General features: G+C 53.2%; 1 protein-coding gene across 4 annotated transcripts in view; it reads left to right on the top strand.

Moving 5' to 3' along the window:
* Positions 1–26,738, top strand: part of SEPTIN9 (septin 9) — a 134,652-nt gene that overhangs the window by 38,903 nt on the left and 69,011 nt on the right. The window contains exon 1 of one of the 4 annotated variants that reach the window (XM_042032666.1): positions 211–284. The exons of the other annotated variants lie outside the window; for them this stretch is intronic. Within the exon in view, the coding sequence (XP_041888600.1) occupies positions 260–284 (25 nt within the window). The 5' untranslated portion in view covers positions 211–259. Of the gene's footprint in view, positions 1–210; positions 285–26,738 lie in introns of those variants that run through there. 4 annotated transcript variants of the gene reach the window in all.

Genomic DNA, 26,738 nt, shown 5'->3' with positions numbered 1-26,738 from the left:
ATTTTTTTTTTTTCCATCCTCCTGAGCCCTCGAGACAGACGGTGATTCCAGCAGAAGGCGGGGGGGGGGGGGGAAGGAGGGGGGAAGGGGGAAAGCAGGGGGGAAAAAGAAACTGCTTTCTAGGTCTGTATTTCATTTGAGTCCCTCTCTCCCCCCCCCTCCGCTCCCATGTGCCGCACGGCGCGGGGGGATGAATGCTGAGCCTGTTAGCTCAGAGCTGCGAGCCGGGGAGAGGGAGGAAAACAGCCGAGCTCTTGGCATGGAGACGCGGTTCTGCTCTGAAGGTTGGCTCCTGGGTGTGCGTGTGCCTGTGTGTTGTGTTGTGGTGGAGCTTCTCCTGCTTGCCAAAGTATCTTCCTTGGGTTTTTGCCCTCCCATCCTGCCTGGCTGGGCAGGAGCTGCCTGCGTGTTCCATGGCTGGTCCTTGCTTTATGCTGGAGCAGCGCCGTGGGCTTCACCTTGCTGCCCGTGCGTGGGGGGGGTAGGCAGAGGAATGAATAACTCCATTTAATTCCCCAGTTTCCCCACAATTCCCGCCCAGTGGTGCATGTCTGAGTGGTTCCAAGAACTGCTCCCAGGTCCCTGGAGCTGCTGGGATGAGCTGCGTGGTGTCACCCAGGGGCTCTCCCTCTGTGTGCGTGAGCAGGGTGAGCAGGATGAGACAGGGACACCGAGGGAGGGGTTGTCTGTGCCCAAACTGGCAGCTCTGGTGGGTCTCCCTCCTCCCACCCACCCCAGGGCACAGCTCAGCTCACCCTCCTCGGGCACCAGGCCCTTGTCCTGGGCGTTCCCAGCCAGCCGCTGGGCATCGGCACTGGGAGGGAAACCACAGGGACGAGAGGAAGCGCTCAAGCCAGGGTGGAGCGAAGCTGTGGCCAGGGAAGGCTGCTCCCATGGCTGGCCTGTTCCAGACCCACCGTGCCCCGTCCAGGGATGTGCTGAGAGCACCCGGTGCCCCTGGATAAGGATTTACCTGCAGGAGCATCGTCTACCCCACACCACCTCTTCAGAGTGCGGGTGGCACCTTCTCATCCCTCTGTCCATCTCTCTTGCTTGTGCTTTCTCCTCTGGTCTGAGCCACTTCAAAGCATTCCTGAGAGCTGCTTGTAACTCAGAGCCTGGTGGGCGTTTCAGCAGCTCGGGGCTTTGGGCTGGAGAGCCTGTGCTGCTGGGCAGGGACACGTGGGAGAGAAGGGGGTGACAAGGGGGGGTTTGGTCCCATCCTCGGTGCAGTGCTGGGTCCTCCTCACAGAGGTGCTGGGCAGTTCTGCGAAGGGTCACTGGGGAGAAAGGTGACTCCCTAGTGATGTGATCCAGGGCTTTTTGTTCTGAATGAGCACGAAAGGTGGGGTTCTCTCAGCCCTCAGGCCGCACATGGTGCAAGGAGCACAGAGCCCTGGTGCCTGGGCTGGCTGTCACCGCTCCCAGGGCGTGCAGCACCCAGGGACCCTGCGGGCAGGAAGGCCCCAGAGGAGTGAATGCCATTGTGTGAAGATGCAGGAGCTCTTGCTAATGCCCTGGAGCAGGAGCAGCATTTACAAAACCATGTCCAAGTGCCTACATGTTCCACTGACCAGGAACTGGCTTTCCATGGGTGGCTCAGATGCGGCTGAGCCGTGGGCAGGGATGCAGGGAGGGCATGTGGCTGTGCCTGATGACCTGGGCCAGGTGTACAAAGAGTGGTGTGTGCCTTCCCAAGGAGGTTGCCAGGATGATGAACACAGCCGCTCTGCCCTCGCTCAAACGCCGTGTGGGACCTTGGGAACATGCAGACCATCTTAGCGGCATTTATGATACGTGACTCTGGCATGAAATGTGGGGTGGGGAAATAGATGGCCTGAAAGTCTGGTCTCTGATCTGCTCCACGGGTCCCTGCTTGAAAGGGTCAGCATGGGCAGGGAAAGCTGCTCAGCTGGGGCAGTGGAGGGAATGATAAACCACATGTGGGAAAACTGTTCTTGAAGAGATTCTGGGCACAGAAGCGACAATTAATGGCTGGAATCGATGATTTTAGGAGTCTTTTCCAGCCCAAGTGGTTCTGTGATTCTAATATTACAAGGCTGTGCTGTTGACTCCCAGATCCGTGGCCCAGCATGGATGCTCAGGGGGAGCTGCTCCCCTCGATGTGCTCCAAGGGTGCCCCAGGGCCGAGGGCTCTGGCCCTGCTGCACTGGTGGAGGAGAGGAGCAGGGAGCAGAGCTCAGCCACAGCCAGCAGGACAGCTGGGCCCTGGCTTTGGTGACTAACTGAGAGATGACTCGGATGAAAGCAGATCCGTGCCACGCTGGGGGCCATGTCCCAGTCACTGCTCTGGCCCTAAACATGCTTTTAATTAGTCCTCAGCTGTGGGTGGGAAGAGCTGACTCCTGAGCTGAGTGTGGGGCTGCTGGATGGGAGGAGGGCACTCCAGGGCAGGTGGGAACTGGGCCTGGCCTCTTCTTTGAGGTCTCTTTCCCACAGCTGCTGGGCTGGGCATGTCCCCTGGGGTGTCCTCTGCCCAGGGAGAGCTCAGGCTTTCCTCCCAGAGCCGTGTCCCTGACCCAAGGTCCCATCCCAGGGCATGATAAACACCTCGTGCTTCAGGGGAAGGCATGGAAGGTGTGGGGTGAGGCTGTGGGTCTGTGCGTGGTTTGCTGCCAGCTGTGGGGCAGCGAGGGGCTGCCTGTTCTGTGACAAGGTGCCAGTCTCGGGTGGTGCCTGTGGGTGCTGGCAGGAGAAACACAATCTCACAGAACATGTTCGTGTCTTCTAATCCAGTTAACTCATTTCTCACACATTTCTGAAAGCTATGAAAGCATGAGGAACATTAGCTCTAAATGGATTTGTTTCCAGGCGTGCCTCTCCTCTGGTTTTGGGGCTGGGAGCTGTGCTCTGGGCTGTGTCCCTCGCGTCTGCCCCTTCTCCCTCAGTGCAGGTTGCGCTGGTGGCAGTGGCCTGGAGATGGCTCTCCTGTCTTTCCCTAGTGGCTGGTCCATTTGACTAGCTCGGATCTCTCTACAAAGCCTTAATTGTTGATGCCGCAGGGCCTCTTGCCTCTTCTTAAAAGAAAAGGAAGGGTCTGCATCTCCCTGAGCAGAGAGGATTTGGTTCCTGGGATGGTGGGGTGAAAGGAGGTCTGATCTCCCACTGAAATTATCTGTTTAAAATTATTTGAAATTACACTGGGAAAACTCATTTTAAGAGTTAACAGATGATGATGAATATGTGATTATAACACCTGGCTGCAGTGAGTGCCATGTGCTAGGCAGAGCCAGGCATGGGGGCTGTAGGTGCATAGCAAGAAGATAAAGGGTTCATTAACCCATTGGTGATCGCTCTGAATCTTTCAGTTGCATCCACTGTGGGTATGTTTATGTGTAATATTCTTAGTTTGACGTGGTTTTATCCATCATCTTGTTTGCAGTGTGTGGTTTGCAGGAGCTGTGCAGACATGACAGAGCACCTCCACTGCCCTCAGAGCCACCTTGTGAAGCATCACATGGCTGGACTGACAAAGAGGAAAGGAAAGTGCTGGAGGTGTGAGGGGATGTACTTGTTTCTCCATTTTTTTTAATAGAAATTAACCTCCTAAAGGTGTGTGTCAGGGCAGAGGGGTTAAGGGTTCTTCTGATGGCTTCAGCTATCTTTCCTGTCTCAGGCTCCTTGGTTATTCCTAGGAAATGGCAGAAAAAAGCTGTGGACATGTCTCGTTTTAGTGGTCTTCTCACAGAAATACACCTTATTTGCCAGACATTTTCCTTGTTCCTCTGGCTTTCACACCACACATGGGACACCAGACTGTGCATTTACAGCCTGTGTGTTTCCACCCCCTGTCAGATCCCACTGCATTCACCCAGCCCTGGCACTCAGGGACACCTTCCCATCTGTCCTTAGCCCTCTGTCTGCTGTCAGTGTCCCACTGCCCGTGTCCCTGCCTGGTGCTGACCCCTGTCTCTTGCTGCAGTGTGTGATGCCCTGTAAAAACCATTTGCACCTTTTTTCACCCGAGTTTCTTGTTGGAGCGTTTTTCACCCTACGTGTTCTGTAGCAGCCTGTGGCTGCAGGTTCTGGCTCAGTGAACAGAAGGTCTCTCAGGGAAGGGTCTGGGTTTTTTGGGGCTCTGGAGTTGCCTCTGCAGGTGCTGTGTCCGCAGAGAGCCCCGTGCTGCTCCCAGCCCCTTTGGCTGCCGGCTCCCGCCTGGCCAGCGGACACATTCCTGCAGCTGTCTGAGGCATGTCAAGGTATGAAGCATTATCCATTTCCTGATGTCTGCTCTTAAATCTGCTGGAAATTCTGCTCATCTCCATTAAATATGGTCCCGCTGTGGGCCACAACTCATCTCTGGCCTGACAGCACAGGTAACGCTCCTCTGAGCCGCTCTGCTGAACTCGGCCAACCCCGGGGCCGGAGCTCCTCTGTGGATTTTTACTTTGCTGGATGACTCGGAGCCTCCCAGAAAAGCCATTCCCATGCTGCTGGGGTGAGGGAGGACATTTCTCATGCGAGTCAGGGCTCTTCCAAGGTCCAGCATACCATAATGCTGAGTAGAAGCGAGTACGTAGTTAGGGAAGTATGTCTGGGTCAACACATGTCTTGTGTTGCCTTAATGATCTCAGAAGCACAGTATCTGTGTCCTGTTGGCTTTTCCATGCAGAATTTGCAGCTGTAACTCGTGGACAGAGGGATTTGTGAGAGAGCAGTGCGTGCCTCCTGCTGTGTGTGCTGTGCCGGGCTCAGGGCTCCGTGGCATCAACGTGGGCCCCATGTTAGGAGCAGTCTTGCACCTGAGGAAATGTAGGGGAAATTCCTTGTTCTGCCTCTGATGTTCTGTAAGTCCTTGGGAAAAGGTGTTTGTGCTGCCATTCCCCTTTGATTTTGGGTGAGGATGTGGTGTTTGGGTCCCTGTGCTGAAGCTCCCTATCAAGTGAAGGGGTTGAAGAATTGCAGGTGGGAACTCGGAGCTGTTCTGACCCTGCAGTGAGGGGAGTCTCTAAAACAGGGTTGTGAGTGGGATCTGGAGCTGTTCCATGTGGGCTATGGGTGCTTGGTAGCTGCTCTGAACAGCTGATGGATCCTTCATGTGTGTGCTTAACCAATATCCATGGCTCTTGACCCCTTTAAAAGAAGTTTCTTGGGCTCTATCCACTGCTTCTTCCCAGCAGTGTCTGTTTGCAAGGGAATCTTCTCCCTTCCTAAGGAAGAAAAACTTAAACCAACACTGAAAACTTAATTTCCCTGTGGCTGAGCAGGACATGGCCCCCCTTTTCCTCCAGCCCTTCAGGCTGCTGTGGTTAAATTGATTTATCCTGTACCCAGGTGCTGCTTCCCTGCCACAGGAGCACTGTGAGCCCGTGCTGCAGGGTGGAGCTGCTGTTGGAGTGCAGGTGAAGTGAAATAGCCCTTCAGTGTAAGGCTGAACAGAGCTTTGGGTTGCTGATGCCAAGAGTGTTGTTAGAGACTTATAAACAGCTCTGGATTGTGGCTTGGGGGGAGAATGGGCAGGGGTTTACAGGTGAATAAAATGCATTAGTTTTACAAGCAAATAATCACACAATAAATCTGAGAGTGTATTTTTTCATGGAATGACAGCCCAGGTTGGAAAGGACGCCAAAAGATCACCTGGCCCAGCCTTTTGTGGGAAAGGGAGCCTAAATGAGATCTAGCACAGTGCTCAATTACATCCTGAAAACCTCTAGCAATGGGGACTCTAGCATGTCCCTGGGGAGCTTGTTCCAGTGACTGATTGTTCTCCCTGTAAAAAATGTCTTTCTCATATCAAAATGAAGATTTTTTTTTTCCCCATGTGAAGTCAGTGCTGTATAAACAGGTCTGCATTAATTTTGTGGTCACATCATTACCAGGAGTTGTTCTTGACGCAAATCCTGGTTTCCAGTGAAGCCAATTTGGCAGGGGATGAGTGTGATTGCTCAGATGCATGGTTTGAGGGGGAGCCTGCCATTAGCTCTGCAGCATCTCCAGGTTGCAGCTTTGACTCTGATGTAACACGAGGCTGTGGAAATAATGGTGGGTTTGCATTTCACTGCTGCCTGCTTGGTCTGGAAAATAAAACCGTATTATCAAGACAATCCCAGTTTGGTCTCTGGCACAATGGAGCAGACAAATCCTCATAATTTGGTGCTTTTGTTGTCTGATTCTTTTCAGATTCCCATTGGGTCAAGGCACAGAAGTGTAGGGACCCTCTGGTGTGGCTGCTAATGAGGGAATTGGTCCATATATTCTGAAATTACTCTCCCTGACTCCTCCAAAGCTGGGTTTTCCCTCCACAGTTTCCCAGCCTGGGCCAGCATCTGGCGATGCCAGCAGCATGCCCTTGCTGGCAGCCCACCCCTTGCCAGCTGGCACTGCCTGCCTGCATGCAGCACTTTCTCCTCTCCTTCCCAAGGCTGCAGGATGTGGGTTCTTTATTAGTTTCAGATGCTTTTTTCTTTCCAGGGTTTTCTGCTTCCATGTCTTAGTCATGGTGGTGGAGGGGCCTTGGTGTCACAGGCCTTGCTGGTAAGGGGAGAGGCTGACATGGGGGGGCTTGGGGAGCAGGGCTGTGTGCTTGGTGGGTGCTGGGCGTTCTCTGGGTGTTTTCTGGGTACCTGATCCCTGGCAGTGCCAGCGAGCACCAAACCCACCCAGCAAACACAGGATGGAGTGACCCACATCGGCTGAGCAGCTCCCACGAAGCCAGAGCCTCTGTCAGGGGCAACTGTGGGTTTGAATCTGTTTGGGTGGTATAAGGGGACAGATGGAGAGTTAAAATCCTGAGCTGGCAGGGTTGCTTGTTTTGAACGACATCCAGGGAGCTGAGAAGCAGCTCCTGGGGAGCTGGGTGGTGTGAAGCTGCAGGCTGGGGAGCTTGCATCAGGACTTGGCCCCAGGGTTTGAGCCCAGGGGCAGTTTCTGATTTACCTGGGAGAAAAAGGAAGGAAAAAAGACTGCTGGGAACAGCTGTGTTGGGCAGACACACTTTGGTGTGGGCAGGGCTGGTTTTGGTGCCTGGGTCTGGGATTTTGTCCCTGTGCTGCTGACTTTGGGTGAGCTACAAGTCACAAACTCCCTGTGTTTCGGTGCCTCTGAGGTGCTGGCTTGGACTTCAGGTTCGAGCAGGCCCCTGTTTGAGGTCAGGGGAGCAGCAGGGTCCTGTGTGAGGGTTTGCATCCCTGTACCTTCCTCAGGAGCTCCTGGTGCTGCCTGGCCCATGAGCTGTTGGAGCTGCTGGTCCCTGGCTCTCCCCAGGCTGTAAGCAAAGAACTTTCCTAATCTTCTCATCTACATGGTGCTGGAAATACAGAGAATTGTGGTGCTGGTGCCCACGGCCTGACCTGGGGGGGAATCAAGGCTTGGGAGGCTCATCCCAGCCCATGGCAGTGCTGTGCTGCCCACGGGGGTTCTGTGTGGCTCTCTGTCACTGCTGCTGCTGTGACAGCGCTGCAGGGACCCCAGCTCTGGTCAGGGGGTTTGGGTGATGATTGCTGCGAGTGCAGCTGGAGGCAGGGTCCTGCTGACTTTTACAGAAATGTTGTGATGTTTCTTCACAAGGTGGCTTGTAAAGAGTCGATTGCCTGGGGCTGCACAGGGCATCAGCCTCAGATCTCCCATTTTCCAGTCCAGAGACCTGTTTCCTTGACTACACCATGGAGGTGCAAAGAGGCTTTTTTAGCTGCCTCAGCTGACCTTTGCAAACCTCTGAAGAACATCCAGAAACCCCTCGTTGCTTTTTAGCCCATATGTGTGTGTGTGGATCCCTGCATAAGAAACACCTTGACTGGCTTCCCTGCCCACCTGGATGCCTCTAGGAAACCTGTCCCATCTCAGGTGACTTCGATCCCTTGGCTGACACTCTGAGGTCACCCTGCTCTTCAGCAGCTGGATCCCACAATCCCGGCCCCTGGTTTCCAGCGGTCGAAGGGCGGATGTGTCAGCATCCCCGGAGGCTTCGGCCGTCATCTCTTTGGCTCTCGAGTCTGTCCCTCTCGCTGACTCATCCCCAGCCCCAGGGATGTGCCACGGGCCAGGCGAGGGTGACAGCTCGTGGGACACGGGTCCCGGTGCGGGACAGGGATGCACGGCCGCGGGAAGCGGCGATGTGGCCCTGTGGGGGCTGTGGATGCCCCCTCGGGGCTGGCAGGGTGAGGTGGGCACTGCCACGTTCCCTGCCCAGCCCCCGGCAGCTGCGAAGGGTGCCCACAATCCCTACTCCAGCCTCCTTCCAGCCTCTCCCTGCCCACACCTGCGTAATTCCTCACCTGCCCCAGGGATGTCCCTTCACCCTTTCTAGGCGTCCGCTTGAATTTCACCTCTGAACGGTTGTGTCAGGCTGTAAAAAGCAAAGAACTACTGAGGTTTAGAGCCGAGGACAGTAAATTCTGATTTATGTGCTTGTAGGGAGGCGTTTTATTCAGTAAAATGGACAGTATATCACTACAGTGCTAAAAACACAGGGGTGCCCCTCTCCTAAAGGCATCAGGGTTCCCCTCTCCTGAACAGATTTGCTTTTTGGCACAGCTTTTATTTACTAGTGAGTCAGGATTTAAGCAGCAGCAGGAGGGAATGATCTCGTGGCACTTTAAAGCGGGGCTGTTGGAGTCCTCTTCCTGCTCTTCCACTAAATCGCTCATGTCCTTGCGTAAATCATTTAACACGTGTGCTCTCACTTCCTAGATGGAAAATGAGGTGGATACTTTCCGCTTTTCCTTGGCACCTCAGGATCTGCTGCTAGGAAGCTGCGAGGGATATTGTCGTGATAAAGCTGGGGATTTGACCCCTGGATGTGTCAGCACCCCCACGCCGGCCTGGGGCGAGGCTCCCTCTGGGGTGTGGGCAGTGGCTGGGGCTAATTGGAGGTGTGGGGCTGGGGTGTGGGTGGACACGAGTTGTTCCCACTGGATCTGTCTCTGCTGGGGGCTGTGGGCCAAAGAGCAAGAGCATGGGGTTTATTCTCTGCTGGCAGCATCCATTCCTCAGGCATTGAAGGTGTGGCTGGCACAGGCAGAACTTCCTCCGGAGGGATGCTGGCGCTTCCAGGGCCACGTTCACAGCCTCAGCACCACTGAACACCAGCTGATGTGTCCCTTCTCTGCCCCTCTCCTCAGCAAGAGCTGTCTGATCTCCTCTGTTTCCTGGGGAGATGGAGAAGAGCACAAACCTGGTCACCCTTTCCCTGCTGTTTTCTGCTGAAGCCTTTAAACTTTGCCCTCTCTCCCCCTGGAAATGAGGATGATCCTGTATGGGCCCACCATTTCCCCCGGTTCTCCCTCCCCAGCCCTGAAACACTGAGCAGTTTTGCTTGTTTTCCTTCTCCCTGTGGCTTTTCTTGGCTCCGTAGAGTGACAGGGCTGGAGCTGCCACTCCAGGAGCGCTCACCAGGGGGGTTCGTGTTTAATTGTTCACAGATTTATCAAGATAGAGGCAAAGCAGGCAACCTTGAGAGCAGATAAGCTGTTGGGCCATGAAGAGGGCTTCAGCGCCTAAAATATTTCCCAGTTCTCCCTTCTCTTGCATTCTTTGATCCATTCAAGTGGAGAACTGGTCAAACCTGACTTCAGCTGCCTAGAAAGCCCTGGTTGGTCTCTGTATTGACAGCTGCTCCTCAGGGAAGGGAGCCTGATTGGAAACCACTGAGGTTGGTGAGCTGTTGGTTGTTTTGGAGGTGGGTTTTTTTTTCCAGAGAATATGAGAAGTTCCCGGTGGGTGGAGAGGGAAAGTGAACTATGAAACTGTGAGTCTCGTGCTCTCTGCTGAAACACACCCTGGGGAAGGCATATCCTCCATAAACAGCGGTGTTGGCCACGGACCAGGAAACCCTTCCCTCCCCGCTCCCCTCGCAGCAGAGCCGAGTGCTGTGGGCGGTGTTTCCATCCAGAAGGGCTGTTCCTGGAGCCTTTTCTTGTACCTCTGCAGCCCTTGAGACACTCACTGGACAGGCCTGTTGAAGTGCAGGTTGTGCTCCAGGGCTCTCTCCCCTTTGCTCATCAGTTTGTCCCAGTAACTCTTTGTTCCAGTAACTGGTGTTACTGGTGGTGCTGGGCTCTGTTCTCAGGCGTTGTGCTGGCTGTGCTGCGAGGCCATGGGGGATTTTGCTGAGTCTCATGTGGTGCCCTGAGCACTGCTGGAGGTGTGTGGTTTGGATCCTGCTCCTGGTCTTGCTCTGAAATGATACAGCAGAGGCTGTAAGTGGCACTGGTCTTGTCTTGCCGTGGGTGCACCTGGGCACCAGGGCTGTGCAGCAGCTGGGATGCTCAAACTGCTCTTCATCTCATGGTTGATCCCCAGATTGGGCAAGACCCACCTCTGGTGTCCTCTACTCACCTCTGTTGCAGCTCCACAGCTCCCTCTTCATCTCCAGACGGCTCAGAGAGTGGCCTTTGGTCTGCAGCTGGAGGGGAAATTTTATCTTGCCCTGCACAAGGGTGAGAAGGTGACAGGCAGTGGCACAGGGGACCAAGGATGTGTGACAATGGGTGATGCAGAGCTGGCTTGGTCATGGGGGCTGAAGGGCTATGAGGGAGCTGTGGGAATGATACAAGTGCTGCACACCTGTGGGAAGAGAAGGTGGAGTATTTTTGAGACAAGGGCCTAAGAGGCAGCAGGAGGGGTATTGGGAGGGTTTGAGCAGCAAGGGTGGGGACTCAGCCTGAGCTCTCCCTCTCTTGGCTCTGTGCCTTCCTCCCCCTCCTCTCTGTGTGTGCAGCTTCCCATGCAGGCCAGCAGAGATGTGGGCCCTGCTCTGTCTCTGGTAAAGCTCAGGTTTGCCTGCTCGCCCAAGATTTGCTGCTCTGACAGACCCTGTGCGTGCCCCATCCCTGGAAGTGTCCAAGGCCAGCTCGGACGGGGCTTGGAGCAACCTGGGATAGTGGGAGGTGTCCCTGCCCATGGCAGAGGAGCTGAAACAAGATGAGCTTTAAGGTCCCTCCAACTCAAACCATTCTGTGATTCTGTGATAACAAGAAAATGTTGATTTTGCTGCTTGTTACTCACAGAGAGATGTGAATCCAAACAATGGGTCAACAGCACAGCCCCCATTTTTCTGCATTGAAGGAGTCACCCTGCAACACTAATTATCCATTGAACCTGAGCATCTGCTCCTTTTCTTTGGCAGCTCCCTCTGGTACAAGGCTGCAGGTTGTTTTGGTGGCTGTCAGTGCCCTCTTTCTGGTGGGAGCCCCTCTGTGCCCCAGCAGCAGCGAATATTGCCTGACATAACTCATGGGGAATCCTGTTCTGTGTTGGACACACTGTCCACAGGCACCTTGGCTGTGCTCAGGACGTTCTGCTCACAGGTTTCCCCACGAAGTAACAAGTTGTAGCTGTTGACACACAAGTGCATCTGAAGTGTCAGCTTTTCCCCTCAAACTCCATTGCTGCTGACATCAAATCCGGTGTGAACCCAAGGATAACTTGAGGGGGCAGAGGTTGCCTGAACTTTAGCAGAAGTTCATGTTGTGTTTTGAGTTGAAGTTCAGGTTGCTGCTTCTCCCTGCATCCCTTCAGGGGCTGATGCACAATCTTCTTGCAGCTGGGAAGGACCAGCAGAAGCAGGACTGTTCCCTCACTGCCTCTGGCCATCTGGGAGAAGCTGTTTAAGTTAATTGAACTGTCTCTCATGCTTCCTTCTCTGCTTAAATATTAATAGGAATTGCATTGAACTGTGGAGGTCAGCAGTGTCTGGGGATGTGTGGAGTGTGGTAATCTGTGTGAGGATGGCGAAGATGAGGCAAGAGGTGTGGAGGCATCACCTCCATCCGAAACCCAGGTACCTCTGCTGTTCCCACCTCTGCCTGTCCGAGGTCCTCAGCTCCCAGTGACTGTCAGATGTTTCCCTGCAGCTCCTTTAGATGCTGACTCCCAGGTTCCCGACTTGTTCTTCGTTGCCTTTTGGATGCTTTTAGTACTTTTCTCATTGTTAGGAAAGTTAATTAACATCAGGAGCCGCCAATATTTGTAGAGCTGCTTTCCAAGGCAGACTGCTGCTGTCGAATGAGATTGTCTTTTTTTTTTTTAAAGCAGATATGTCAGATCCATCATCAAAATAACCTATCAAAAACATTCCCTTCATAGCCCTCTCACTGCTATTGCATGGACTTAAGCAATAAAGCCAGCCTGGTTTTCAGTCTTGTTACTGGCTTGGAAAAGAAACTGGCTTTAAAATAAATGAAGAGAAACCAACAACAACGAACAAACCTGGTGTTTTCCAGCAGAGATGCAGAACTGGCTCTGTGGGGAGCTCAGGAAGCGCTGGAAGTGTCCACTTGGATTTAATACTGCGCTCATCAGCTGCATCTGCTGTGAACAAGAACATCTTGCATTGCAAGGACTTTGCTATTTTCCATTAAATAGGAAGCTGCCCTTTTATTATTGTGAGTTAAGGGCAGAGATTCTGGGCTGACGTGGCTGCCAGAGCTCCACCAGCTCCTGCAGCTGACCGCATATTCCCGGGCAATCCTGCTGCGCTTGGCGTTTTCCGAGGGTTACATAAACATCCTTCTTTCATACACAAGACTGGGACAGGCAATCTGCAAACTGCTGACAGTCCCGTGCAAGAGGCTGAGCTGCCCCAGAAGCTTTGGCAGCTCCGTGAGGTTGGGAAGGGATGGGAGCCACATCGGGAAGGGATGGGGGGAGCCACGTCAGGCAGAGCAAGGCCATCAGGATCCCGCTGTGGGGTGTGTGAGGTGGCTTCGGGCCATGCCAGTGCCCACTGCTGCTGAAGGTGTTGGGAGCTGATCCCCACACAGCAAAAGGCCAGCAGGGTCATCCTCAGGAGTTTGGATTTGCTTGTGTGGCTCCATCTGAGTCTCTCACCTCCCTGTGCCTTCCCGGTGCCCTCTTGCAGATGTGACTTTTCCATCAGTTCGGGATGCTGCACTCCCGCTCTGCCACAATCAGGTTTTTCTCCCGAGGAAGGCGTAGGAGTGGAGGTTTATCTCTGAACTGGCAGGCAAAGGAGGATGCCACACCTCTGGGAGCTTCTGGGGCTGGGTGGAGCGGGAAAGTGGAGCAGCAGGACGTGGGCTTCAAGGAGCTGCAGTTCATGGGCTTGCCCTGAAGCCAGGGCACTCTGAGATTTCCAGGTCCCTTGGGGAAGGAGGGGAGCAATAAATCTGGATCATATGTGACAGGGCCTGGCCCTCTGGGTGATTCCTGACGCTCTGTGCTCGTCTGAAAACACATGCAGCAACAGGCTGTAATCCACAGGGGTTTCCTTGGCTCTCGAGCTGAGACAGCTCTCACTGTGAGTGGTTTTGGCTGCGAGGAGCTCCCAGATCTGGCTATGAGGGTCAGAGGCAAAGCAAGCAAAGGCACAGTTAACAAATAGTGGGGCCCTTTCAGTGCCAGGCTGGGAGATTTTGTTGTCCTCAAAACTGAGTTCTGGGTAGCTTGATGGCTGTTCCTGTGGGATCTTCCAGTGCTGCTCCAGGAGAGCTGCACTGCTCCCTCAGGAGAAGCACCGAAGGGAAACGCAGGCCAAGGACATCCTGTAAATGCTGAAAATCTGCTGGGGCTGGAAATTCATCCTTGTGTGACTGGTATGGGCTGGGGGAGCCGTTGTGGTAGAGGAAAGATACAGGCATCGAGTCTGTCTTTGGATGTGGTTGAAAGAGAGTTATCATCATGTAGAAGATCAGGAGTGGTGATAAGATGCAAAGAGGTCCTTGTCTTTGGGGTGGGAAACTTTTCTGGAAGCTCCAGACAGTGTGGAACACCTAGAACTGTGTCTGGCTTGGGATGTTTCTCCCTGGAAGATGCCCAGTTCATCCCCAGCAACCATCCTTCTGTTGCATGATGTGAGCTCCAGTCAGCCCTTCCCAGGCAAAGCCAGAGGCTGTGCTGCAGTGTAGAAAGGCTGTGGCTGATTCCTTATAAGATGAGGGGTTTATTTTACTTTATTCCTTTGTCAGAGGCTGTGCCTATTTCCTTCTAAGGTGAGGGGTTTATTTTGCTTTATTCCTTTGACAGCCTTCCTTGAGTTTTGCCAGCTCTTCTCTCTATCAGCCTGCAAGACCTAGAAGGAAACCACTGTCTTCAAAATGCTTTTTTGATGCCTAATTCAGGAAAAGAAAGAGAATTGTTTGAGGGTGCCCCTCTGCCTCTGAGTAACAGGCATTGCTGGAGGTGTGTGAGGGGCACTGCCTGGTTCCCAGGATGGGGACAGGATGTCTTCACATTCTCAGGTCTGCAAATACTCCACACATCTGGCATGAGAGAGCTGGGCTGGACTGTTCGCCTTCTTTAGCAACTGGAAACAATCCAGCCTGCCAGTTCCTGCAAAGCTCATCCTGTGGTTTAGTGGATAATACTGATCCTTGTTCAACTCCCACGCTTTAGTGCCTTGTGAGAGCGTAGGGAAGGCTTTGCAGAGCTTGTGCTGTGCTGGGACCCCAGTTCATCGCTGTGGAAGGCAGCATGAATATTCATTATGCCTGGAGTGCTTGCTCCGTAGTTTTAATAAAATGTTTATGGTGACACAGGAATGACTCTGGGATGGTGGCAGGTGTGAGGGATGCGGGGTGGCAGCCGGAGCTGAGGGGGAAGGGCTGTTTCTTTGAGCTCAAAGTGTCTTCACGAGTGCATTTCCAGGAGTTTGACTTGTGCTGCCCTTGTCTCCTGAGTGCCAGGATGAGAGTTTCGTGTCCTTGTCCCCTGCAGCTGGGAGATGACTGCAGGCAGTGCACGGCTGGCCGAGCTCAGGGACCGGGAGCTGCACAAACCTGCGTTTTCTCAAGCAATCAGCAAAGCTGCCGAGCGACACAAATCAGAGTGACGGACACGTCAAGGCAGATCTGCCAGGGATAGGCACGCAGGCTTTGTTCTGGGACTGCACCAACGTGACCAAAGGTGAATCCAAGTGTCCCAAGTCTTCAGCAGGCCGAGGATGCTCTGATCCTGCTGCTGGTGTGGCTCGTGAGGCTGTTTCCTGTCCACAGAGCTGGGACAGCCCCTCTCTGAAGGAGGGTCTCTGTGAGCAAGAGGTGACATTGTGTTTTGGTGCTAGGTTGTCCCCCAGCCTCCCTGCCCTGCGAGAGGCTGTACAGGTCTCTCAGCAATATTATCTAGCTGAAGACCAGCCTGTTTGTTGCAGCGAGTTGGACTAGATGGCCTTTAGAGGTCCCTTCCAACCTCAACCATTCCATGATTCCATGACACGGCACAGAAATGGACCTTCTTATTAAGAGTTTATTTGAGATGAGCCCCATCAAAGCTGCTCACACAGGAGCTCTTCCCCACCTCTGACCTGAGGATGCTGAGGCTGCTGCACACCACAGGCCTCCATCTGTGTGCTAAACCCTGAGGAAGGTGTTCAGTGAGGACAGGGTGGGTGTTTCACCGCAGAGCAGGACAGCAGAGACCAGAGAAGAGGTTGTGAGCAAGCCCTGCAGCTCTGCCTGCGCTCCTGCCTCGCCCACATCCATGGATATGCAGAAGACATGAGGTGAGCAGGTTCTGGTGTGACTGTGGCTGGCAGCAGACGCAGATCATGGATTAAACATGTGCATGGCAAGAAAGGGGCTTTCTTGAGGCACACAGAGGGGCCTGCTGTTGCTGTGCAGCCCCGCTCCTCCCAGCCCCACGCTAACAGCATTATCAATGTGTTTATATGAAGCTTGGCTGCAAAATGCCTCATCGGCCTCAAGTTTTTTCAAGCGAGTCTGTAGCTTTGCTAAATACTCCTTTTATTGTGCTGCCAGAGGCTCTCCCAGAGGCCAGTAAAGGAGGTGGCCTGTTTGGCCACAGTGATATCTGGGCCGGAGATTGAATTCCCGCATGTCTTAAAACTGTCTCCAGACTGGCAAGCGACCAAGTGGGCATCTCTTTCTCCAGCTAATTGGCTGTTTATGTGCAAATTGGCCTCTGGCTGCTTCCACGAGGCCTGGCTCACCAGAGCTGCACGAGAGCATCTCTCTTACAGCCCTCACTGAGTGCCTGGGCTGTGCAGGGGATGGTGACGACGGGGACAGCCCAGCCCTGCTCCTGCCTCCTGGGTCACCATCGCTGGCTCTGAGCGAGCGCCCGGAGCTGCTCTGGGCTGTTAGCACTTCTCTGCAGTGCAGGGATTGCTGTCTGGCCTCCAGCTGGCAGGAGATGCTTTCCCAAGCTACAGGCAAGCGCTGTGGAGAAGTTTTGTCTGGAAAGCACCTCCCGAAGTGGAGCAGAGCAGAGGAGAGGTCCTTGGTTGGGGTGTGCACTCCTGTGGCTGGAGCTGGTGGGACACAGCGTCCCTGCAGTGGTCAAGGTCCTTCTTGCAGGAGGGTGTTGCTGATATGCCAAGGCACATGTTTCTGCAGGAGAGAGCTCCCCAGGGCCCCCAGCAGTGGAAGGAGGCAGCAGAGCAGTTTTATTTGACTCTCAGGAATGGCATCTGGTTGTTGAACCAACCAAACTGGGGGTTCTGTGGTGCAGGGTGGTTTTTTTTTCTGGAGGTGTGGGGAGAAGGAAGGTATTCAAGGACAGAGCCCAGGTCTGGCAGTTTATTCCTTTGTGTCAATGTAAACCTGACTGTGTTGGTCTGTCTGTGATTACTGTCTGTGAATAACAACATCCCCTGAGTTTATAGACACTGCCAGTCCCTGCTGAACGAGAGAGGCTGATGCTTAATGCATCCAGCTCTTTCCTCCTGTCATTCCTTTATAAGGAAAAACATTTCAGATTTAGTTTCCACCTTATTTTAACTTCTCGTAAAAGAGGGCAGTTTAATTCTTTTGGTGGAACATCAAGTCCAATACTCCCTGGCCCGGTGTGGTTATTATGGGCACTTGGTAAGATGAATAAAAAAAGTCAGCATGGTAATTGGAGAGCAGGCGTGGGTGATGGGGTGGCAAGTGGTGCCTGCAGTCTGGAGATGGCAGAAGAGATAACACATGACCTCCCTGTGGCATGGCTTGGTGCGATGGCACTGACCACAGCTCCTTGGAAAGGGGAATTTGCCCTGTTCCCCTTCCCCTGCTGGGCTTGGCCACAGTGCTTTATGGGCACCAAAAAAATGGGCAGAGAGAGAGCCCAGCCCTGGCTGTCACTGCAAAGGGGCAGGGCCAGCTCTGCTCCTTCAGGGCGTTTGAACCTTTCTGTGCTCATGGAGAAACACGGGTGCCAGAGCTAATTGCCCAGCAGCCTGCAGCAGGATGCTCTGTGCCACTGCCCCAGGAAGGGCCGTGTCCCACGGCTGGTGGCAGCGCAGGTGCTGAGCTTTGCCCTGTTCCAGACCCCCAAACTCAGCCCATCCCCACGGTTTTACTGCTTGTTGGGGGATTGCCAGTGGGGAGTTTCTCTCCCCTTGCCTTGCTTGCTGGAAATCTCCCCCTCTCCCTCCTGGCTTGGTGCCCTCTCTCCGTGGCTGGTGCTCTGCCTCCAGTGTGCTCACGGGCCTCTTTCCCATTTAGGGAAAAGCTGGATGGCCCCTGCTTTTGGCCTGCTTGCAGCACGTCTCCAAGTTGATTTTTTTCTATTTTTTCAACCCTCTTTTGTCTCTGGAGGCTGAAACCCCCAGCGTCACCCAGCCACGTGTGCCAGTTGTGGCTCTTGGAAAGCTGCACTGGGGCAGGTTGGAGGGGAACGCCCAAGTGTTGTCCTGCTCAGGGTGAGCCTGGGGGTGGTGGTGACAGCATCAGTTCTGTCCTGCAGCAACGATTTAATCTCAGCAGGAACAGGTGCCCTGCAGCAGGGAACCCACAGGCAGGGGCTGGGGCAGGCAGCAGGGCTGAGCAGGGCAAAGGGAGAGGAAGCTGAAGGAAATTCCCCTCAAAATGTTGACTCATTGCTTTTTTTTTTTTTTTTTTGTAACTCCAGATTTTTAAATCAGCTGTGAAACTTCTGCATCTGTAGAAGATGCTGAGCTGGCAGTGCTGGGTATCTGCAGGATGGATTGGGGAACAAAAGCGGGTGTGGAGTGGGAGACCTGGTTAGAGGGGGCTCTGCCATCCCCCTTGCCATGCTTTTCCAGCAGGAGAGACAACCAGAGTCTGAGCTGTCTCCTGTATCTGGGGTAGATCCCTCGAACCCACAGCTGGGGGTTGTTGCTTTAGTGGTGCCCAGCATACCTGAGCTCCGTCAGCCACTGGATCCTGCTGGATTATACTGGGATCTGCTTAGTGGGGGAGTTACCTTGGATGTGTCTTTTGTGCGAGTCTGAGAGGGCTGTAATAGACTTTTTGGGAGGATGGTTTGATGAGATGTAAAAGCCAGGGCAGACCCTGCCCTTGCTGAGGGCAGTTGGTCCCCCAGGCTGGTCCCTCTCTTTCCCATTTGACTCCTGGAGCCCAGCAGTTTAACAGCACCGATCCTGCCTGATTTCATGTGTTGGACCTGCCGAGCTCTCCCCAGCAGCAGATGAGCTGAGGGTGTTTCCCCCAGCCATGAGCATCGCAGGGCATCCAAATTCCTGTCTGCATGGAGAGAGGAGCACGCAGCCCATGGACCTTGACAGCAGTTCCACTTGTGTACCTTTGCCATCCCTGCGTGGTGGAGCTGGGGCAAAAGGAAGCTGCCAGTGGTGCTCGGTGCTGTGGGGATGCTGCTGATCACACCTCAGCATCCCCACTGGTGCTTTTGCTGCCATCTGCCAAAACCTTTAAAAGGAAAGGAAAATTTGTGTTCATTCTTCCTCTCCTTCCTTTCCCCCTGCCCCTGTGTCCTCCTCCTGCTGTGCAGTGAGCTCCCACACCGTGTCCATGCTGCCCAGAGGAAGCTGAGTGGGCGTGGGGCTGCGGCTCCATCTGGGTATTGTTCTTATCAAACTGGTTTATGTCAAAAAGGAATAATAATAATAATAAAACCTTTGCTGGTAAGCAGGGAGATCAGGAGGTACAGCTGCTCCTGAGGCCTGACCTACAGCTTGTGGTGCTTCCTGAGCCTTTACAGGGAGTTTTAGGGTCTTTGTGCTGCAGCAGATTTTGCTGCGTGCCTGAAATATCTCGGAGGAGCGGGGAGAAACAACCGGGGGCTGGCACAGGGAGCACGAGCTGCTGGAAATGGCTCTCTGAGAAGCAGGGGAGAAGCATAAGAAAAGCAAGTTTCCTGCCATGGAGCTGGTATATTTATGACTGGAAAGTTTTGGGTTGAAAAGGTCGCGAGCAGGCGGCTGAGGGAGCAGCGGAGGCAGGGGCTGCAAGAGGTGATTTCCCAGCTCTGCAGTGGGCTTGGGAGGGTCCCATGGAGGGCTGGTGGCCACGTGTGATGGGAGAGGGATGGGGAGCACTGGAGGGGTGAAGGACAGTGCCCAGGGCAGCTGGGATGTGTGGGGGAGGCAGGATGGCGTGGGATTTGTACCCGTGGGGCTGCGGAGGGGCTGGGCTGGGCTGGCCTCCTCCCCTTGCTGTGTGGGGATGGAGTTTCCAGCCCTGCCTTGGACACCACGTGAACATGAGACGTGCACATCTGGAAGTGGAGTGCATGTAGCACTGCCAGTTTATTTATTCCTGCAAATTCTCCCTAATTAGGGGCTGCTGGGAAGTTGACAGTGCTGGAAATGGCCTCTTTCCAGGGGGTTCAGTGTTCTGACTGACCCTCACCTTCTCTTCCTCCCCCTGCAACCACCATGAGGGTGCAAGGAGTGAAAAGGTGCTCCCTACCTCAAGGCCCAGGCACTGCAATTCCTTCTGGAGTCAGCCACGCAGGAAGGTTTTCCAAAGGAAACGTGCAGGGCCCTGTGTGTGTGTTAAACTCATTAAGGATGAGCAAGGTTTCTGAAGCCTCTTGTTTCTATTTAAACATCTGTGCTGTCACGAGACACTGAGTTCTGTGCCTGTTTGGCCTTAATGTTAAAAAGCAGTAATTAATAATTAACTTTCCAAAAATAATTAAAGCAATTAAGTCAGTTTTCTGCCTGGATCCCAAACTGCACCTCCCAGGTTCTTAGAAAAGTCTGACGTGGAACTGAGAAGAGCAAGAGCTTGAGTGTGAGTTTGTTTTAACTGCCTGAGGTTCAGGCAGATGCAGTTCCTGATCCTCTTTCCATTTCCTTCCTCTGCAAGTGTCCCCTGCTGTTTAACCAGCACCAGGGAGTTGTGCTTCCCTTCCCTCCCCTTTCCCCTCCCCAGGCACGTGGGCTGCCAGCCCGCTCCACCAGTGGCATGGGGACACCACAGCCCTCCCGGGAGTCCAGGGTGGCTGGGATGATGTGCCTGGCCCAGGCTTGGGGCAGCATTTCCCTTCCCAGGCTCTCAGCACGCACAGTAGCCGGAATCACCGTCTCGTCATGAAATGCTTCAAGCTGGGTCACGGCACTGGTGTGAGGTGATGGGACTGCAGCCAGCTCAACCTGTGCAGGCAGATCTTCGGGTCAGTGGGCTCAGAGTCCATGGGAGAGTGTTGGAGGAGGCAGAGCTGTGCCCCCCAGCCCAGCCATGTGCCCCTGGAGCCCAGCACAGAGGGTGCTGACCCACAGCATCCCTCCTGCAGGCAAGCTGTGCTCTCAGGTCCCTGGCTTGACTCCCACCTTAGCACTGGGGTAGCACAGGGTGACCCCATCAATCCCCAGGGAGGTGGTGGGGACCATCAAGGATGAGCACAGTGGGACCAGGACAGACTCGGCTCTATTTCCAGCAGGGTGAGAGGCTGGGTGTTGGTCCTCCCCTTGCCCTGCTCAGTGTCACCACACGTGATGCATCCCTTGTCCTGTCCAAGAACAGGCTGGTACTTCCTCTGTGTGCTGATTTCATGGGGTTAAAACCAACATGGAGGCAAGCCTTGATCTTCATAGCTGTGTCTCTACTGGGGGTGGGGAGAAGGGACTGTGGCTGTCCGTGCTTCTTCCTCCACCCTCACAGCTCCCTGGGGAATCTCAGCTCCAGGCTGTCCCAGAACACCAAGTTTGCTGCATGCCCTGTTTGTGCAGTGAATATCTGAGAAGCTGTAGGTTCAGGGACCTTCTCCTTCCTCATGTCATATTTAATTTCCTACAAGCAGAAACCTCTTTGGCCCTTTGCTCCCTCGATTTCGCATCAGTCTCTTTATACCTCCCATCACTAGCTGGTAAAATCTTCTCAGTTCCACTCTTACCGATCCTTTTACACCATAACCATATTTGGGGTTGGATTGGGGTTTTTTTGTTCCCTTGGCAACGGTGATCTTTGCCCACAGCAGCTCTTCCCTGCGGTGCATCTGCGGGTGATGCTTCTGGCAGCCCCATCCCCTTCTCCACCTTCCTGTGGGGTGTGAGAGGCGCTGGGTAGCCAGGATGGCTCATGATAGAGCACTGGTGATTTCTGCTTTGCTGCTAAAAGTCTCTCATTTAATACATTTTAAGAGACATTCGCTTTAACTCTGTGACTTTACCTCCGTTGGTGGCTTGTGGTCATGCTGGGACCTACTGGGGCAGTGAGGTCCTTTGTGCTGAGGCTCTTTTCATGAGCAAAGTCTTCATTAAAAGTCCTTTAAGTGCTGCCCATCTGTCATTCTTCCAGATTTTGTCCTTTTTCTGTTATCCAGTCTTCAAAGATACCTGACCCTTTCTGTGCAGGTCCCCAGGTACGTGGCACTAAGGGATGAGGTCTGGCAGCCTTTTCTTTAAAAATAAAAATAAAAATAAAAAAATCAGTTCATTGTCCAGAAATCTCAAATTAGCAAACCTATTTTGAATTATTTTAACTTTTCCCATGCTCTTGGTTTCCTTGTGGAGGAAGGGAAGTGTGAGTAGTACTGAAGTGCGTCCGTCCTCCCTGTGTTTCCTACCCTTCGGAAGCAGGAAGATCCTGGAATCTTGGGAAAGAGCCTCTTTTCGTGGCAATTCCTGCGTAATCAGGGCTGGATTCGTGCCGTCATCTCCATGAAACCATGGGTGGAGGTGATGGGAGCCGTGTCTGATTTTCCTTCCGGAGTCCCCTCGTCCCCAGGCAGTGACAGCAGCACTTCCCAAGGAGCTGGGGGCTCCCAGCACTGCTCCCTGCCAGTGCCAGCTCTGCTCTCGTGACTTGCCAGCTCCCTGATTCTGAGTGACAGCTGTCCTGTGCCTCAGTTTCCCTACCTGTCATATGGAGATGACTGCAGCTCTTCCAGGTGGGTTTGGAAGCAGAGATGGTTTTTGGGGCAGAAGCAGCGCAGGAACTCAGCAGCTGCAGGGAGCAGAGGAGTGGAGAGGAAGGTAATGGCGACAGCCTTTATGCTGGGCTTGGAGAGAAGAGCTGTGACTCACCATTCCCTCACCTTTAAAATCTGCCTCGTCTGGGTTATGATAAATCTGTCTCTCCCTGTGATGCTGTGTTGGTGCTGCCAAGGGGATGGTGCAGCAGAGCTGCCTGAAGTGATGCCCTGAGCACGCTGGGGTTGGCATCTCACGGTGCAAGGGCCTCCACCCATGCACTGCACCTTCCCGTAAAGGCTGGCAAGGAGGTTTCACCTGTGATCACCAGCAAGAGAAGGTATTTGGCTCTCAGTAGGAGCATTAAGTGGTTAATAATAATGACATTTAGCTCCTCCTCCGTGTAATTTTGGTGGGTAAGTCTCGAGGCATTTTATAGAAGAGGCCAGAATCAATGAAGAGTTTTGTTTCCTAATTAAAATGTGAGGAGGAAGGGGAAGATCCTCTGAATGAATTACCCACTTTTGTGCAGGAGATAATTTAAGGCTCAGGTAACCAAAATGACTCATGGCCCCGTCTAACCCAGCCTGATGCTCATGACTGCAGCAGATTGCAAGACTGATAAGAGCTGTCGGGTTCAGAAAAACCTTTACTTGTGGGAGGAAGAAAATCTGCCTGAAAAACTGCATTTTTAGCAGCGTGCAAGGAAACTGCACGGTGCTGTTTGAGATGGGTTTGGATAGGAAAGTCCCTTTTCTGCTTTAGCCTGTTAAGGGATCTTTCAAGGCTGATATGTGCCATCTCCTTGTTTGGGTTTTTTTTTTTTTTTTTTTTTTTTTTTTTGTCTCTTATGATTTTTCTTCTCCTCAAAGTGACTTTCTAAGTCTGGTTGCTTTGTGATCCCCCATACCCATGCCAGGCCAGAGGCTGTGCCCTGCACTGGCTGCTTCTGGAGGACTTTGAGCTGAGATTTGGAGAAGCTCTCAAGGCACATCCCTGCTGCAGGGCAGGAGAGGCCTGGGATGAAGCACTCAGAGAAAAAGGGTTAAAGTTTCTTGCATCTGCCAGCTCTCGTGGCACCAATCCAATTTTAGCTTCGTACGTATAGCTGAGCGATCAGCAGATTTTACAGACTGCCTTTCTGGGGGCAGGAAATCACTTCTAGGCCAATAAAACAACTTTGCAGGAAGTTCCTTGCTCATCTGAAGAGCAGAATAATGGTGAAGGAGAAAGGGCTGGACAGTGAGTGGTTGCCTGGTGTAGTAAGGAAACAAGAAATATTTCTACTGTAATGTAACGCAGCAAGGAAAATATTTACCTAAAATTCTCCTGCAGCCAGAGCTTTGGAGAACAGGGATTCTATCTTGGACAGCAGCTGCTGTGTAGAGTATCCCAAAGGTCTTATCAAACCAGGAGCTTGAGGTGAGGCCACTGGTACGGTAAAAACAGTGAGTGAGACCCTTGGTTGTGTGAGCAAGGGGAGCAGCAAGTGACAGAAGAGATGTGATCTGCCCTCTTTCTTTTGAAAAGTGAGTTCCATCTCTTTTAAGATAAAAATTAAAATGTAATTACAAACCCCTGTGACATGTCAGGAGCCAGGAGCAGGAAAGCCAGATAAGTGACTGAAGAAAATACCTGCCACAAGGACAGAAGGAACAGAACCTGATTACTTTATCAAAGGGAGTGTAGGTGATGTGATCAGTGTGGGAGATCCGTCACCAGGAGAAGTCTCGTGGTCCTCAATCTCCTCGATCCACCTGGAAAGGGCAGAGCAGGGACTGTGCCAAAACTGCGTTTGGCTGAGCAGTACAACACACACTGGTGCTGTGCTGACAGGGAACCCCAAAAGCCAATTCCAGGGGACGAGGCAGGTTCTCCATCCCTCTGGGATGGGGGCTCAGCTTCCCAGGGTTGCCTGCTTTTCTAGAAGAAGGATTTAGCTAAATGTAAACTTTTGGGTTGAGGATGCAGGTAGAAAAACAGATGAAATGGGGCTTGGTTATGTGCAGCTTGGGCAAGGGGATGATTTTTCTGGTGTGATGCTCTTGTAAAGCTGTGCCTCTGACATGGCTCAAAGAGATAAATGGGCAAGAAAGTCTCCAAGAGAGAGAAGGATGGGCTTATCTCCCTGGTGGAAACTTGCTCCTCTTCTACTAGCAGGCGCTTGGGGTCTGTGCTGTGGGGTGAGCTGTTTACATACCTTGCTGCTTTAAATATTTACTGTTAGAGCTCTGGATATTCTTGTTATTCTTTAGTTGCTGTAATTTTCCATCTTTCTCTCCCCCTCCCAGTGCCTTAGGTGCACATGGGTGCAATATGACCCAGCTGGTTTTAATGAAAAGGAACTCCTGCTTATAGCCCGGATATTTTATTTCACACTTTCTTGGGGCTCTCCTCTCGGCTGCTTGATTTGCTAAGCTTTTATTAGATCCAGGATGATAACATTGCCTTTGCTTGGGAAATGCAGAGTGACCCAGGGAGCTGGGACTGACCCAAACTGCCTCAGCCTCTTCTGCTGAAATGCTCTGAGCTTCATCACCAGCTCCGTGAGACGTCATTGTGATGCTCCCCACCACAGTCCATCAGGCAATGTTTTGGGGTTTTTTCTAGTGTTTTACTTCTTCTTGCCTCCTGTTGACCTCAAAAGCAGGGCCCCCATCACAGCATCACACCAATCCCTGTGTGACCTAGTTCAGAGAGTGCCACCAAACTCCAAGCAGGGGCTCTCACACCGAATCTTATGGGATTTGTAAGGTGGGAGACTCTGAACATCAAAAAATGCCCTTGGTCCTTCCTCAGATTGCCCATATTGCTCTTTTTAACTCTTCTTTACAATAATGATTTTTAGTTAGTCTTGCTTAGTTCATTTTTTTCCCTCTTTAAACCCATTCTACCACTCTGATGAGATTGTAGTCAGGATGTTTAACAGACTTTGTAATACAAAGGCTGACCCAGGTTCTGTTCTTCCAGTGCGCGAGTCAACCATAGTTTTTAACAAAGTGGATTTTTTTTACTCTCAGTAACGAAGTTAATTATTGACAGTTACATTTTTACCTGCTGGAAATAGATTGCGGATGTGACCTGCACGTGAGCGCTGGGGAAGAGAAAAATAAAGACACTTTCTTTCCAAAATCAATGCCGGTGAGGCGGGTCAGCCCTCTGCGATGCTGCGCCGGGTGGCAGCTGCTGTGGGGACAGCAGGGACCTGGCACCCAGGTGCTGAGCTCAGTGTCACGGGAGCCACAGGTCCATGGTCACCCCTGTTCTCCTCCAAGCCACCGGGAACAGCTGATGGTGTTCAGACAGGATGACACCAAGGAGCTTTACTGGCAGTGTATCACGTGGGGAGGCATTTCTGGCTCCAGTTGTGATGCAGAGAGATGCAGAGCTGTTCCTCCCTGCGCTGCTCTGGTACGGTGGTTTCTGACACCACGAGGAGAGCAAGAAATGACAGAGCTGAGCGCTGCTGTCTGCCAGAGGGAAGGAAACCCACTGTACCTACCTTAAAATACCACACTTCCGTTGTAAAGGTGTGTTCTCGAGATTATTTAAACAGTTCTCATGTTTTCAAGTAACGCCTTTCCTTGGACAGTATGGAAAACTTGGAGCTTGTTGAGTCTGGGAAATCGGTGCTGTTGGTTTCGTTTTCTGGTTCATGTGCACTCTGGGGAAGTCTGTGGTGTTTGCAGACTTCAAACGCGTGAAATTAAAAGGGTGACATCAGTGGTGAAACTCGTACTTTCTGCAGTAACAGGCAGTAACTGTATTGCTCTTTTGCATAATTTTCCTTTATGGTTCACCCAAAGTGGGCTAAAAGCCCAAGCCATTCATTTTTCCTTTCCTGTTGATGCGCCTGGACACATTTCAGTGGGTATCACCACTTTAAAATGATTATATTAAAACACAGGGCGGGGAGGATGAAAAGAGGGTCAAGAGGGCAGGATCTGAATCAACACCGGAAGGGAGAAGCATCAGATAGCGAGATGCTCAACCTGAGAGTGTGTGAGAGGCGGGGAAGAGGCAGCAGTGTCGCGGAAGGGGCTGGTGTCGGTGCTCGGGGCTGGTGTCGGTGCCCGGGGCTGGTGTCGGTGCCCGGGGCTGGTGTCGGTGCCCAAAGCTGGCGTTTGCCTCGCTGGCTCGGGCTGGAGCGGAGTGAGCTGCGGCAGCATTGAGTGCTCAGCGCGGGGCTCAACATCGGGGCAAGTTTTGCAGCCCCTTCTGCTGCTGCAGTGCTGGTTTTCCAGAGCAGGCTGCTCGGATTTGGCAGTGGTGGGTTAGCACAGTTGGTTCTAGCGCTGGTTTGATTTTGAATTATAAAACGGAGCGTGGCCAAGTTGTCCCTTTCCAAACAAGGGTAAACCGAGCAGCGAAAGGTTCATCAATGCTGGAGAACATCGGGGGAGTGACCCACCCGTGCGGGCTGGTCCCACCCCTCGTGGGGCAGCGCTGGGTCGTTACCCCAGGCTGTTCCCCCCGACCGGGGCTCCGCGCTGAGGGGCACGGCGGGGTCGGGGCGCTCAGCCCCGCGGGGCCGGGGGATGCGGGACGCGCTCGCTGCCGGCAGTGCCCGGGGGCTGTGAGGGTGCCCCTCGCACCCCTCGGGGCGGGGCGGGGGTCCCGGCCACCGCCCCGCAGAGGGGCCGGCGCGGCGGAGGGGGCGGCGTGACGGGCGTGGGGAGCAGCCAGTGCGCGGCGAGGGGCCGTGCCGGGCCGGGCTGCGCTGGGCCGGGCCGGGGGCATG

Source organism: Corvus kubaryi, unplaced genomic scaffold (genome assembly GCF_017639235.1).
Source record: "Corvus kubaryi isolate FWS band 111438036 unplaced genomic scaffold, C.kubaryi_AGA036_p1.0 37353, whole genome shotgun sequence".
NCBI lineage: Eukaryota > Metazoa > Chordata > Aves > Passeriformes > Corvidae > Corvus > Corvus kubaryi.
The sequence above is the reverse complement of the archived record's forward strand: the minus strand, read 5'-3'. Positions and strand labels throughout refer to the sequence as shown.